This window comes from Theobroma cacao, chromosome 1, assembly GCF_053813885.1.
Source record: "Theobroma cacao isolate CCN51 chromosome 1, ASM5381388v1, whole genome shotgun sequence".
In the NCBI taxonomy this organism is placed as follows: Eukaryota; Viridiplantae; Streptophyta; class Magnoliopsida; order Malvales; family Malvaceae; genus Theobroma; species Theobroma cacao.
Window position 1 is genome coordinate 11947898 of NC_142639.1, and position 14300 is coordinate 11962197.

Genomic DNA, 14300 nt, shown 5'->3' on the forward strand with positions numbered 1-14300 from the left:
AAAAAATACCCTAGCTAAACAGGCTCATAATAATCAAATCAAAATCTTTTTACATAACTTTAAACTAAATTTTTTAACAAAATTAATAATCACAAGTAAGAAAATAATTTCTTAACTTGACACTATCAAATTTAAAGTAGCCACTATCAAACAAATTTACTTTTGATACATTATTTTCAATAAAAAAATAATGCATTCTTTTTAATTAAAAAAAACCTCAGTTTACCGTTTTCAAGGTAAATATAGTTACAAATTTTTAGACTTTCAAATCAAATTTCAAGGTAGATACAGTTTCAAAATTTCAGACTTTAAATAAATTTTTTTCCTGATTGAGGTTTTTTAGAGAGATAAGCAGATTTTTCTTTTTCTAAAAAAGAGGATATATTTAAATTAAAAAATAATATAAAAAGTATTTATATCCTAAAATATATATGTAATATTAAATTAAATATTTTTATAACTTTTGACTAAAGTGTTAATAGTAAAGGGGCAAAAACATAGACCAAAGTGTAAACATAAGCTTGCAGATGCTATCAAAAGGCAATTTACAGAAGCAGAAATTGAAACATATGCAGTGGTTGGAAACCGACGTTTTTGATTACTTCCACCTGTTGATTCATGTCAACCCTCAAAAGGTTTGGATATCATTGGCTCCAATTTCGTCAATTAAAAACTTTATTTCCTCCAAGAGACGTACAAATCATTTGACAAAAGACCAATAACGTTGGATAACCCCCTTTTTACGACAAGTCAAGATAAAGATATTTTAAAAAATAGTTTTATTTTTTATTTTAATTATTTTTAATTAAGTTGTATAAAATTATTTGTAATGAATTTTTTTTTTATATTCAAGTGCACATGATGTCACAAATCATGCACATGATGTTATACGTCACGTTGAAAAAATATTGTTACATGTTATATATAAAAACATGTTACACACATGGTTAAAAAAGATTATTATATGTCATATTGAAAAAAAATATTATTGTTACATGTTATGTACAGAAACATGTTACAAGTTATTTTGAATAAAAATGTTATTATTACACGTCATGTTGAAAAAATATTATTGTTACACACCATGTTTAAAAAAATTTTGTTACACTTTAATATTTAGAATGTTATTGTTACTTGCGAACTAAAATTTCAAATCTTTAACTCTATTCATTCTTTTTATTTTTTGACGATTTGACACCGATTAAAATGTTTCTAATATGTTTTCATAAATCAAAACACAAATTTCTTTATCTAAAACACTTGTTTTGATTAAAAATTAAAAAAAATTTCCTTTGAAACCCTAAGTTTATAAATTTCATATTCTTGAGTTTATTGGTATTTATGTCATGAATTGATTCAATTAAAAGTTATTTCAAACATCTGTGATCATTTCTATCATTTTAGTTTCATTCAAAACACTTAAAAATCAAATTTCCCAAATGGCTACTCACCCTAAGCACATCAAAACTATCGCTTGGCGTTCTAAAAGCGCGAGAGAGAGAAACCGAGAGCACAACAGATAGATATCGAAGAGAAAAATTGATAAAATTAGAAAAAGTTGGATGGTAAGAGAGAGAAATCGGAAGCGGATATAGAGAAATTGTAGTAAATGATTTAATTTATTTGAAATAGTTTCAATGGTATTTTTATCAAGTCATAGTTACATATTACTAAAAACAGTTAATTTTTTTTATGTTATTTTTTAAATAAGTTATCAAGATGTTCATTTTTCATAATTTTCTCGATTAAAAAAGTAGATGCACTTACCACTCTCTTGGAGAAGGTAAATCAAAAACATTTAGGTGACTAATCTTGCAGAGAATGCGATTGTTATGTATGTGATTGTTGAAAAGGTAATTTTACAACATTTGGTATAACATGGAAAAATTGATAATTGCAGAGGATATGATTGTTGAGAAGATTATATTGTGGTATTTTGTTTGAAAACACTTTATTAAGAATGTAGTATAAATTTACAAAATTACCTTTATCTATGAAAATATAAAATTGAAAAAATTTCTTTTCTTTTTAATATAAATTTTTAACTTTTCAATTTATTCTTTAAAATAATAAATGAAGCATAACAAAAAAAATATTAAAATATGTGAAATTACTAAAGTTTACAAAATTACCAAATTACCTTTATATATAAAAATATAAGTCGAACAAACTTACATTCATTTAAATGTAGATTTTTAACTTTTCACTTTATCACTTAAAATAATAAATAATAGCATGACAAAAATAACATAACATTTGAATATTAACTATTTAAATATAAAAATATGAAAATACGAAATATTTATTTTTAATAAATTAGTTAAGTTTTAAAAAGAATTAAATTAATTAATATTAATTATTTTATAAATAAATTAGTTAATTAATTAATTTAAAATAATTAATCAATTAATATTAATCACACATTTATAGAACCATTTATCCTTGTTAATTAATTCATATACTCTTTATTTAAAAATTTATATATAAATTATCAATTATACATTTAATAATTTTTTATCTTGTTCAACAAATAAAGTTAAACTTTTTTTGCACAGAACTCCGCTGTCATTATTTCTTTCTACTTCAGGCAAGTTCCTTCTTACACTGAGTGACTAACTTGCCTAGCTTCCTTTTCCCTTCAGCAAAAGCTCACTTGCTTTTCTCTTGCTCAAGAGATGGCATATCTTGCTCTGTGGCTGTACTGTTTTCTTTCTGTGTCCCTGCTATTTTTTTTCATGACGTTGTGAGCTTTTAGCTCTCTGTTGTTGACTACTTTCAACTTTTGCTAAAGTTTTGTGCTTTTGTCTGTTACTTGGAACCTTGTTTGGCTCCATCTTATTCATCATTAATCGTTTAAAAGCCAGAAAATTTGGTTCAAAAACCATGGGTTTCCCAGTAAGAAGAACAAGAGGGTCCGGTGGGATGGAGAATTTGAAAAAGAAACATTTCTTTTTTACCAATCAAACGCTGTTAAGTTGCAGCCATTTAAATTGCAGAAAATATCTTCCACTAACAACCTACCAAACGCCCAAGGGCAATTTTTCAATTATGAAAGTAACAATATGTTTTACAAATATGAGGCTGAAAGTGTTCTTTCATGTAACCTATCGACTACATTTTTATAATTTAGTCTACAATATGACAAACTGACTAAAACAGTTCTAGTGTAATCAACAGCAGATTTTCTGGTCTGTCACATGAATCCCAACATCTTTGAGAAGTAGACTTAAATGTTTTGAGGGCATGATGTATCACGGAGTCAATAAGTCATGGAGGTAAAAGAAAAAAGAAAAAACTTGGCTAGTATTTCTGGATAACAACTGAACTAGCAATTCCAGCTTGCTCGACTGTCTGGTCCAGATCAGACAGTTGTTCAGGAGGGAACCCCATTGTCAGCAACTGGTAGTTCCTTGCTCCACCAGGTCTTGATGCATCAATGAAGCCACGGATGTCTCTGATGGTATGATGGTAGTTGAAGCGCGAGACCATGCGTGTACCATCTGCTAACCTCAGCTGAATAGAGGTTGTTGGCAATGATGAATCCACAACCAGGCCCATAGATGGCACTGGTGCAGTGATGATACTACTGGCAGAAGCAGTTGGCTCAGATGCAGTAAGGCTGGGGCTGCTGCTACTGCCTAGAGTTCTCCCAACACCCTGAAATACACTTTGGTGCTTCTTTGGTTCCTGCTTCAAAAAAAAGAACACAAGAGAAACATAAACACAGAAGCAGGCAAAGGGATAAAAATGCAAAATATATAAGAGGAGATATAAAAGACACACAGAGTAGTTTTCATCCCGCCTAAAGAGGTGAAGATCCAATTTTGTACTCCTATCAGTTGGTTCAAGCTCTTTCGGGCATTCAGAGTTCATCACACTCTGCATTCAAAGGCAATTGAGAATAAGCACATACCATCTCTACTTAACAATAAGCACTAGCAGAGATATATACACAGTTGCGCACATATATAACATTCTAAAATCAAACTTCAACAAGAAAGTCAAAGATGTTCCAATATGTAATCACCTCAATTTTACCTATGAATGAAACTTCCGTTACTCAAGGTGCTGGATCAACTACTAATAAACATACTGATAGCGGCAACTAAAAGCCCAAGGTCCATAATCAAATAATCCCGTCATAGCATTACACTACAAAAGCTAATTGACTTGAACTTAAACAGAAACATCTCAAAACAATCTCCAAATGGCTAAACTCTTTTAATTCATCAAACAGGAAAATGCATGCGTATTATGTACTGATGCCAATATCACAACATATTCTTTGTAGAGCAAATTGTGCATTGTTATTACCTCCAAGAAGGAAGCATTGGCAGGATCGTCCAAGCGACGCAACGGCCCATCATCAACGGTAAACCCATTCCTCCAAAAAGTAACATTGTGAGTGACAACTTCAGGTGGTGGGGGGGGAGCAGGTGCCACGGTTTCTCCAGAGAGTAATCTCGCCGTTCCAGTGAAGCTTCTCGTGCTCGACGACGATGGTCGGAAATAATCATCAGATCCTTCCACAGCTCCCGCTTGTCTCGCTTGATTAAATATCGAATCCACATCATTATGCTTGGAAGGATCTCGAATCACCATCCCACTGCTCACCCAAATAACCAATTAAGAACAAATTTTTTGCCTAATTTTCCAAAATTAAGGGCCAAAGTTTTTTTTTTTTTTTTTAAAAAAAGGAGTTAAAAATTAAACCTTTTTTCACCACCAGTATAATAGTCTTGGGCTTCATCCGAATCGCTGTCGGACCCACCAGGGGGAGTCCGGTTCAGATCCGCGAGGGTCCGAACGCCACGAGCGTTACTGCTACCAGACGGTTTCTTATCAGCGTTGCGGCGGGACCGCAGCTGGTAAGGGGCACGAGAGGGGCGGACAGGGGAAGGGGAGCGAGAGCGGGAAGGCGATTGTGAGGGAGAGTAATCAGGGGAATCGGACGGCGAGGGAGTAGGGGAATTATTGAGGTCGCGGGAAGGTGGAGGTGCGATCGGGTGCGGTTGGTGTGCAGCGGTGGTTGCGGTGGAGTTGTTGTCGAGGAAAGTCGAAACGGCGGCGTCGAGGTCCCACTGGTGGGATTCTAAGAAGAAGAGGGCTTCTTCCTTGGAAGAAGAGGTGATTTCGATAAAGGAGTTGATTAAAGCTGCGTTTTGATTGGCGGTTGGGTTGTTGGGAATTCCTTGCTGCTGCGTTTCGCGCTCCATTGTCGAATTCGTTTTTTCGTTTTTTTTTTTTTTCTTGAGTATCTTCGAAACTGTGATAAAGTAAATGGGGTGGGCTTGCAACTCTTGTTTTATAAGTTGTACAGTTGTCTGCTGCAGTGCTTTGCTTTCTTGATCGGATTAGAATTGCTTCTCTTTTGCGTCTTTATTCTTAAAACGCGGAGTTATCAAAACGGCTGCGTTTTTTGGATGTTATATCCACGTGGACCATATGCTGAGCACGCCGTTGTCCAGATGAATGAGGAATCTCTTTCTTTTGTTCTTTAAAAAGAAAAAAAAAAAGAATTTCTTTTCTTATATATATATATATATATATGAAAATGGATTGAACCGTTTAGCTTTCAAGAGATTATCTCTTCAAACAGCTTAATGTCCACTGACAAAATGTTGATTTGAGTCTTGAATTCTATTTTAAGTTTACTAGAATTTTAAATCTTATTTGACTAAAATTTTTGTTTGTATACTCATTTAAACATTTGACTCATTAATTAATATATAATTTTCCTATTTAAAGAATATGTGCTTGAATTCTTTTTAAACTTCTTATTTCACATTAAATATTTGTATGATTTTAAATTTCTTATTCCACATTAAGTGCTATTTGAGAGAATTTAAACCACTTGTTCCACATTGTACTAATTGAGAGAAGTGCTCTAAATGCCCTAAAGAGTGAATACTTTGTAATTTTGATCTTTTATTCTAAGTAGAGTGTTTTTAAGAAGTTATTGATAGAGGATATATAAAAAGATCGTGAGTTGGTTAATTAGACTTGGGCAAGAAGTTAAGGATGTCAATAGGTATTCTGTTACAAGGTACTTGCGAGTACCTGACTCGATTATATAGGGTTAGGGTATTTTATTATCGGGTTTGAATAGTAATTTTACTATTTGTATCGAGTTCGAGTAGGATTCGAGTACCACCCTTTGGGTACCTAATATCTGAACCCCGATTATATTTTTTTTTAATTTTATGTAATTAAAGACAAACCTATATTGCTAACTAAATTAATTCAAGCAACTATGATTATTAATTAATTTGTAATATCTTTTAATACATATACTCTATAAATTGTGTTAATTTATAAAACATATAACTACTATTATATATATACTTTTAGTATGTATACTTTAAATATAAACACATTTACTTTCTATTTTGTATTAACATTACAAAAATTATAACTTATAAAATTATTAATTATAATATATATACCTTTATTTATATAAACTTATAAAATATATACTTAAAAGAAGTTATGAGATTATAATAGTTTGGAACCTAACTATTTTTTTTTTAATTTTATGCAATTAATAACAAACATATATAGTCAATTAAACTTGTAATGTTGTTTAAGTTGTTGTTTGGATATTTGTTTTTAATTATTTAAGTTGATATTTGAGATATTTATTTTTGATTATTTAAATTTAAATTTTATTGTTTGTGTGCTCTTATAAATTTTAATATTAGTGAACTATATAGAATATGGATAGAAATATTATTATATATAAATACGGGTACAGATTTCGATTTGGATAATTAAGTACCCATGAAGAGCATTTTAATAATTTTTGTATATAATCGAATTTTTAAACGGGTTCGGGTACTTATTGGGTAGTGGGTTGTATTAGGGTTCGGGTTAGAGTAGTAAATTTTAAAAATATTCAAGTAATTATAGGGTTTAGGTATCCCATTTACTAATAGGGTATGTATAAGTTTTTTGATAAGCTCTTAATTTTTTTTTTTATAACTCATTGTTTATGTATGATTTTAAATTTCTTATTCCACATTAAGTGCTATTTGAGAGAATTTAAACCACTTGTTCCACATTGTGCTAATTGAGAAAAGTGCTCTAAATGCCCTAAAGAGAGAATACTTTGTATTTCTGATATTTCATTCTAAGTAAAGTGAGTTATTTGAGTAAGTATTTTTAAGAAGTTATTTTTTTTTTGAAAAGTTGTTTTTAAGAAGTTATTGATAGAGGATATGTAAAAGGATCGTGGGTTAGTTTGGGAAATTAAACTTGGGCAAGAAGTTAAGGATGTCAATAGGTATCCTGTTACAAGGTACTTGCGAGTACTTGACTCGATTATATAGGGTTAAAGTATTTTATTATCGGGTTTGAATAGTAATTTTACTATTCGTATCGAGTTCGAGTAGGATTCGAGTACCACCCTTTGGGTACCTAATATCTGAACCCCGATTATATTTTTTAAATTTTATGTAATTAAAGACAAACTTATATTGCTAACTAAATTAATTCAAGCAACTATGATTATTAATTAATTTGTAATATCTTTTAATACATATACTCTATAAATTGTGTTAATTTATAAAACATATAACTACTATTATATATATATATACTTTTAGTATGTATACTTTAAATATAAACACATTTACTTTCTATTTTGTATTAATATTACAAAAATTATAACTTATAAAATTATTAATTATAATATATATACCTTTATTTATATAAACTTATAAAATATATACTTAAAAGAAGTTATGAGATTATAATAGTTTGAAACCTAACTATTTTTTTTTTAATTTTATGCAATTAATAACAAACCTATATGGTCAATTAAACTTGTAATGTTGTTTAAGTTGTTGTTTGGATATTTGTTTTTAATTATTTAAGTTGATATTTGATATATTTATTTTTGATTATTTAAATTCAAATTTTATTGTTTGTGTGCTCTTATAAATTTTATTATTAGTGAACTATATAGAATATGGATAGAAATATTATTATATATAAATACGGGTACAGATTCCGATTTGGATAATTAAGTACCCATGAAGAGCATTTTAATAATTTTTGTATATAATCGGATTTTTAAACAGGTTCGGGTACTTATTGGGTAGTGGGTATGTATTAGGGTTCGAATTAGGATAGTAAATTTTAAAAATATTCAAATAATTATAGGGTTTAGGTATCCCATTTACTAATCGGGTTTGGATTCATGTAACTCAAAATTAAAGAGTACTTTATCCATTGACATCCCTACAAGAAGTTGAATTACGTAAATTCTGGTGTTTTTTATTTTGCTTGATTTCTCTTTATTTTATCTTTGTTGTTTTTTAGGTTTCATAACAAAATGTTAGCATAAAGTTATACATTAACAGTAAGTTTGGTTGGGAAATAGCTAAATCATTTCCTTATGAATATTTAATTCAAACTCTTATGGTATTTGCTACTCCATAGATGGGGGAATAGTTTCTAAAATTAATAAGACACTAATACTCTTTATTAGTGAAATGAAAAAAAAAGAATTTAAAATAAAAACTTGAAGTTTTTAATTATATTATAAATATTAATATTTTAAATTTAAAAATTAATTAAACTTATTAATATTTTAATCATAATAATATTTAAATTATCAATTATTAATATATAAAAAACAAAATAAAACAAAATAGATAATCATATATTATAATTAAAAGTTTAAGTTTTTAATTATATATTATTAAAAATTAATATTTTAAATTTAAAAATAATTAAAATTATTAATATTTTAATCATTATAATATTTAAATTATAAATAAAATATTAATAGTTAAAAATTTTTAATAATTAAATTATTAATTATTAATATTTAAAAAATAAAATAAAATAAAAATATATAATCATATATTATAATAAACTGTTTAAGTTTTTAATTATATATTATAAAAATTAATATTTTAAATTTTAAAAATTAATTAAAATGATTAATATTTTAATCATAATAATATTTATATTATAAATAAAATATTAATTATTTAAAATATTAATCATTAAATCATAAATAAAATAATAATATTTAAATTATCTATTATTAATATTTAAAATAAATTATAAATTTTTAATTTTATAAAAATAAAATAAAATAAAAAAAGATAATCATATATTATAATAAAAAATATTTTTATTCTTTTTATCATCTATTCTTTTATTATTTTAAAATTATTTTTACCAACCAAATATTTTAATAAGTTATAATAGCAATTTTTACATTATTTCATTCGTCAACCAAACTATATAAAAATATTTCTATTATATTATCATAGAATACTTAATTTATTCCGCAAATCAAACGTGCTTAAGGGATATTATTTCTTCAACAAAGTAGCAGTTTTTTTTTTTTCTTTTTCTTCTCCATTTCATAAAATATTCAAAGAAATGCATTTCAAATTTGATTTCTTTTTCATGAGATCTTTCAATTCCTATTGGCTATTAGCAAAGCCATTTTTCTTATGAAAACACATACAAGCACAATTGACAAATCTCTCGGGCAATAAGAGAGCATGCTGGATTTAGAAATCTCAGTTTCATTTGATAAAGATTAAAGCATAATATCTTTAGAGTAAATTTCACATATACTCCTTTTCTCACATAATACTCTGAAGTTTTTTTTTTTTTTTCTAAATAAAACTTTGTATTTTAGTTCTATTTCCAGATAGGTAATTATATTAAAAATTTCAATTAGTTTTTTGTAAATAGATAATAATAATAATAATAGCCTTTATTTTAATCTTTTTGTAATTTATTTATTTAATTAAAAAAATATTTCAACCTTTGGGTTTCTTTTTTTACTTTTCTTTCACCTTCTCTCTCAGTCCATGTAGGAAAGAAAATGTTTTCTTCTTTGAATTCCATTTCCTTCATTGACCCAAAGTGATTGAGATTCCTCCCCCGATTCTTCGCTCTTCTAAGTACATGTTTGGCTTAATTTTTTTTCAGCGTATTTACCTCTTAAAAGTAAAAACCAAGTCAAACATAATTTTTTAATAAACTCTTAAAAATTTTTTTTTAAAATAAAATTTTTAAAAAAAGAGCTTAAAAAAAAGCTCTAAAGGGAAGCTTTTTCTTCTCTTTTTTTTTTAAAATATAAGAGAATTTTTATTTTTGTTCTAAAAATATCCTCATTTGTTAAAAATAATTACAATATTACCCTCTAAAAAAAATACCTTTTAGGATAATTTTAACAAAAATTATAACTTATAGAAAATTTTTTTTTAAAAAAAATTTACCAAACAACTTTAGCTTAATTTCAAAATCTATTATTCTTCATAAGAGCTTCATAATAACTTTTAAGTTAGAAAAAAACCAGACCAAACAGGCTCTAATTCTAAACAAAATAAGATCAAAAGATTCAATCTTTGTTTTTGTTTTCAAATTTTCCTTTCTCATTTTTTTCTGTTTGTTTAATTTATTTTTATAAAAATATAATTTCTTAAAATATTGTATTTGAATAGATACAGTGATTGCTTCCATTGTTACTTTTATTAAGAAAGTTTTGATTGAACCGTTCATTTTAGAATTGTACTGATTTTATTTTTGTTTGGATTATTATTTGTATTAAGGGATAAGGGTTTACATTCAAAATTTCTTAAAAAGGATCTAGATACACTTGTTCTCTTTTAAAAAGCCTTAATTGATCCTGTTTCCAATAATTTGTTTTTGTTTTTGTTTTTTTTATTATTTGAAAAAAATAGTCTTGCACAATTATGTAGTAACCTATAAATTTATGTATAAGGTTAGCAAAAGAGATTCCTCCTAAGAAACCATTTCTTCTCTTTATATGATGTCATTTTAGACCACCTGTGATGCAGAGGTCACATATGTCAAGCACCAGAATTATAACTGTAGTCCGAACATGGTTATTGTTCTTTTGTAGCAGTATATCATTCACAATTTTTATAGGCGTCAAAACTTTGGTGCTACCTATGACAACAGGAGGTAAGTTGATCTATCTTTAGAAGAAAAAAAAAAAAGAAAAAAATGAAAAATTTCTATTGAAATATATATTTTTAATTAAACAGATAAAATACAAGAAGATTAAAACAAAGACTTTTTTTTTTTTTTTTTTTATAATCGAAAGAAGCGGATTTGAATTCTGTTCTTTACACCAATCAATAAGCCAAATGCTCAGATGTAAGATTAAAACAAAGGTTATTATCGTTTGTTTACAAAAAACTAACTGAACTTTTAATACCATTACTCCCTTTGGGAATATAACTAAAACACAAGATCTTATATAAAAAAAAACCATACCACGAGGTGTATGTGGAGTTTAGCTATATCTTTACCAACTACTACCATATGTTGCTATGATAATGTAGTTCATCAACCCCACTGCAACATCACTGCCCCGATCCCCATCAAAGATAAGGAGATTCCAAATACTTGAGGAGTTCAAGCATTACCGTTAGGCAGGCGAGGGACTACAACAGGTGCACCACGAATCTTTTCAAGAGCAAAGCTTATCCTTAACGGTCGACCTAGCAATGCCTGCAGCCAAAAGAATATCAGTTTGGAAGCAGTTTCAAATATCTCATAAAATGATCTCCTAGGCAAGACCACTTCAGGTTCCAGAGAATCAAAATAGTCTGCATACCTTTCCATCCATAGCATCTTTAGCACATCTGGCTTCATCTTCTTTAGAAAAATGAACAAACCCAAAGCCTCTTGACCTACCAGTGTCTTTATCATACATTATCCTCACTAGAACAGGAACACCAACAGGACCAAAGAGCAATCATAGTGTAGATTGAACAGACTAAAGGCCAATTAAACTGCAAAAATTATTACCATCTTTATAAAAAAAATGTGAGCAAGCTTCAAATTCAGGTTTGCACATGTTAAAATGTCCAATTCACTCAGCAGGGCAACCTTCGAAAGATACTTTTGTTTCCCCAAAATGAGTTTAAGGTCAGGTTTTATTTATTTTTTTAGCAATAAATTTCTCTGATAATCTTATAATCTTTTGAAGTGGTTGTTGATGGTTGCCAATGCAGTAAATGGATCAACAATAATGTGAAGTAATCAGAGGAAGTCATTGTTTCCAAAGATTAGTAATTTTAGCAAACACCACCAGTTAAAATGGTCATTGGTAAGTGGTAACCGGTGACTCCTAAGGCCAACACATGGTAACAGCAGGTTTTTCCCCCACAAATTAACTTGTGCCCCTAGTAAAGTAATTTCTTAGTATTATATAACTTTAAGCTTGAATTTTGAATGATGAGAAAAAAAAAAAAAGTAGTTTTCTGTGTTGATTCATATATATGACTGTCATGCTGTGAATATGAGAAAATCTTAGAAAATATAATTCTACAAGCTATCTTTTCATGAAATAACAAACCCTTACATTTGTTTTTGCTTTGCAGTGAAAGGCACTATGGTATTTAACACTTCAATTCTGGGGATATTATCTAACCAATTTAGTGAGGTGTCATGGTAATCGCTAATCAGCAGCCACAAGTTACTTCTTCTAGTCAGCTTGGATTCATTTCACTTTCAGCTCAACATTGATAGGTTATGGGTGCGGGTTTCCCTTGAATAAAACATAAACAACAGTAGGAAAAGAAGAGCATATTTTGCACTAACTATTTCACAATTTTGAGTTTCCTATAAAATTATCATTTCATTAACATTTCCCATGTTGTCAAACACAGCTTTGGTCTTGAAGATGTTGGAGAAATAGCTTGCATATTGTGGGCTATATGGAAAGCAAGAAATTTAAGAATCTTTAGGAACTAGATTATGGATCCTGTACAGGTGCTTGAGCTGGGACTTGACATGAAAAATCAATATTATATGGCTATGGATGTTGATGCAACAGAGTGTCGGGCTATGGAGAGAGACAATAGAGGTTTTCGATCGAGAGGACTGACTCTGCATTCTGATGCGGCAATGGACCAAGTAGATGGAACAACAAGAGTGGGTGCCGGATTTATCATAAGAAGGTCGAATGGTGGATTTCTTTGTGCTGCTGGAAGGAAAATGCAGTGTTGTGCAAGTGTGGAGGAAGCTGAGTTAAGGGCTCTGGTTTGGGCTTTAGTATACTGTGATAAAGAACATATTATCCTTACTAATATTTATCTGGATAATCAGGTAATTACAGGATGGATAAATAAAAAGCAAAATACTGGAGCTTTGGGTCACTTAATTGAAGATTGTGCATTTTTTATGGAGAGGATAAACTGTCAAGCCATTGATTTCTGCCCAAGAGAGACCAATCGGACAGCACATTGGATTGCCCAAACAGCTAAAAGAATGGTGGATGAGATGATAGAATGGAAAGATTTATCAGAATTACCAGTGTTAATCCAGAAAGCGGTTGATAATGATAGAAACATGTTCCTAAGTCAGGAGGGGTAAATTAAATTTGTATAAGAAATTGTAATATTCCATGGTAGATGAGTACTCTTTTTTGCTTATCATAGGTTTGTCCCACAGGGTTTACTATGATAAGGTTTTTAATGAGGCTCAACTCCATGGGATGAGAAACAAAAAGGGTGGGATGTTTATCTTTGTCTAATATTGATTATCTCAGTGTATATGACAATTGTGGAATTAATGAAACGTATTTTCTGTCAAAAAAAACACAGCATAAAGAATATAAATATAGCAACTCGTATTTTCTTTCATCCTAAATTGACTATTTGTTGACACTGTGATCATTCAGACAATTCATCGAACACCTAAATGGCTCTACTAAGCAGTCAAAAAAATTGTAAAAGAAAATTGAGGTTGAATGCAGTAACCAACCTTCAGAGACGTGACCAAAAGAGGAGAAGGCATCTTTCAAGGATTTCTCATCAACTGACCATGACAATCCTTCAACACCCAATACCCATCATGTTAACAATAATCACAAAGAGAAACAGAGAGAAAAATAAGCATGAGAAGTAGAGAAAAAGAGGAGACCTGCAACAAAGAGTTTGCCGTTGGGAGGAGGACGGGAGGAAGATGAAGTTGGTGAACAATAGAATCGCCAGGATGAATAAGTTCGATTATCAACTATTGTCGAAGCTCTTCCAGCAATGAACCTCATGAGGCTCTTCTTCATTCCTCCGCCAAAGATCCACCACTGTTTTTCCTCCTAAAGTCCAAATTATTTCTTTTTCGTCCGCTTGTTGCTCTTTATTGACAAAATTAGGAGTAGCATTTATAGGTTGAGACGATGAGTTATGTTTAAACAAGAATAGAGGTAAATCTATTAAGTTATGTTTTGGTTAAAATTACTCATTAAATTAGTTTATCTTTTTATTTAATAGACAGATGGATTAAAATTTTTA

The 14300-nt window shown here is 29.1% G+C and overlaps 2 protein-coding genes across 3 annotated transcripts; both read right to left on the reverse strand.

The window, feature by feature from the left end:
* Positions 1-3018: 3018 nt before the first annotated feature.
* On the reverse strand, positions 3019-5350 carry LOC18612339 (plant UBX domain-containing protein 4). Its single transcript, XM_018114374.2, has 4 exons — positions 4714-5350; positions 4315-4606; positions 3784-3879; positions 3019-3687 (listed from the first exon to the last, which is right to left on the reverse strand). The coding sequence occupies exons 1-4, from the start codon at positions 5214-5216 to the stop codon at positions 3301-3303; spliced, it is 1278 nt and encodes a 425-aa protein (XP_017969863.2). The 5' UTR covers positions 5217-5350; the 3' UTR covers positions 3019-3300.
* A 5786-nt stretch (positions 5351-11136) lies between these two features.
* LOC18612340 (RNA-binding (RRM/RBD/RNP motifs) family protein) lies at positions 11137-14223 on the reverse strand. 2 transcript variants are annotated; one of them, XM_007049092.3, is made up of 4 exons: positions 13930-14222; positions 13771-13839; positions 11618-11724; positions 11137-11511 (listed from the first exon to the last, which is right to left on the reverse strand). In XM_007049092.3, the coding sequence occupies exons 1-4, from the start codon at positions 14069-14071 to the stop codon at positions 11416-11418; spliced, it is 414 nt and encodes a 137-aa protein (XP_007049154.2). In that variant the 5' UTR covers positions 14072-14222; the 3' UTR covers positions 11137-11415. The 2 variants fall into 2 exon arrangements, with proteins under 2 accessions (XP_007049154.2, XP_088659100.1); XM_088802974.1 differs by having other exon boundaries at positions 11459-11511; positions 11618-11693; positions 13930-14223.
* Between the last annotated feature and the right edge of the window lie 77 nt (positions 14224-14300).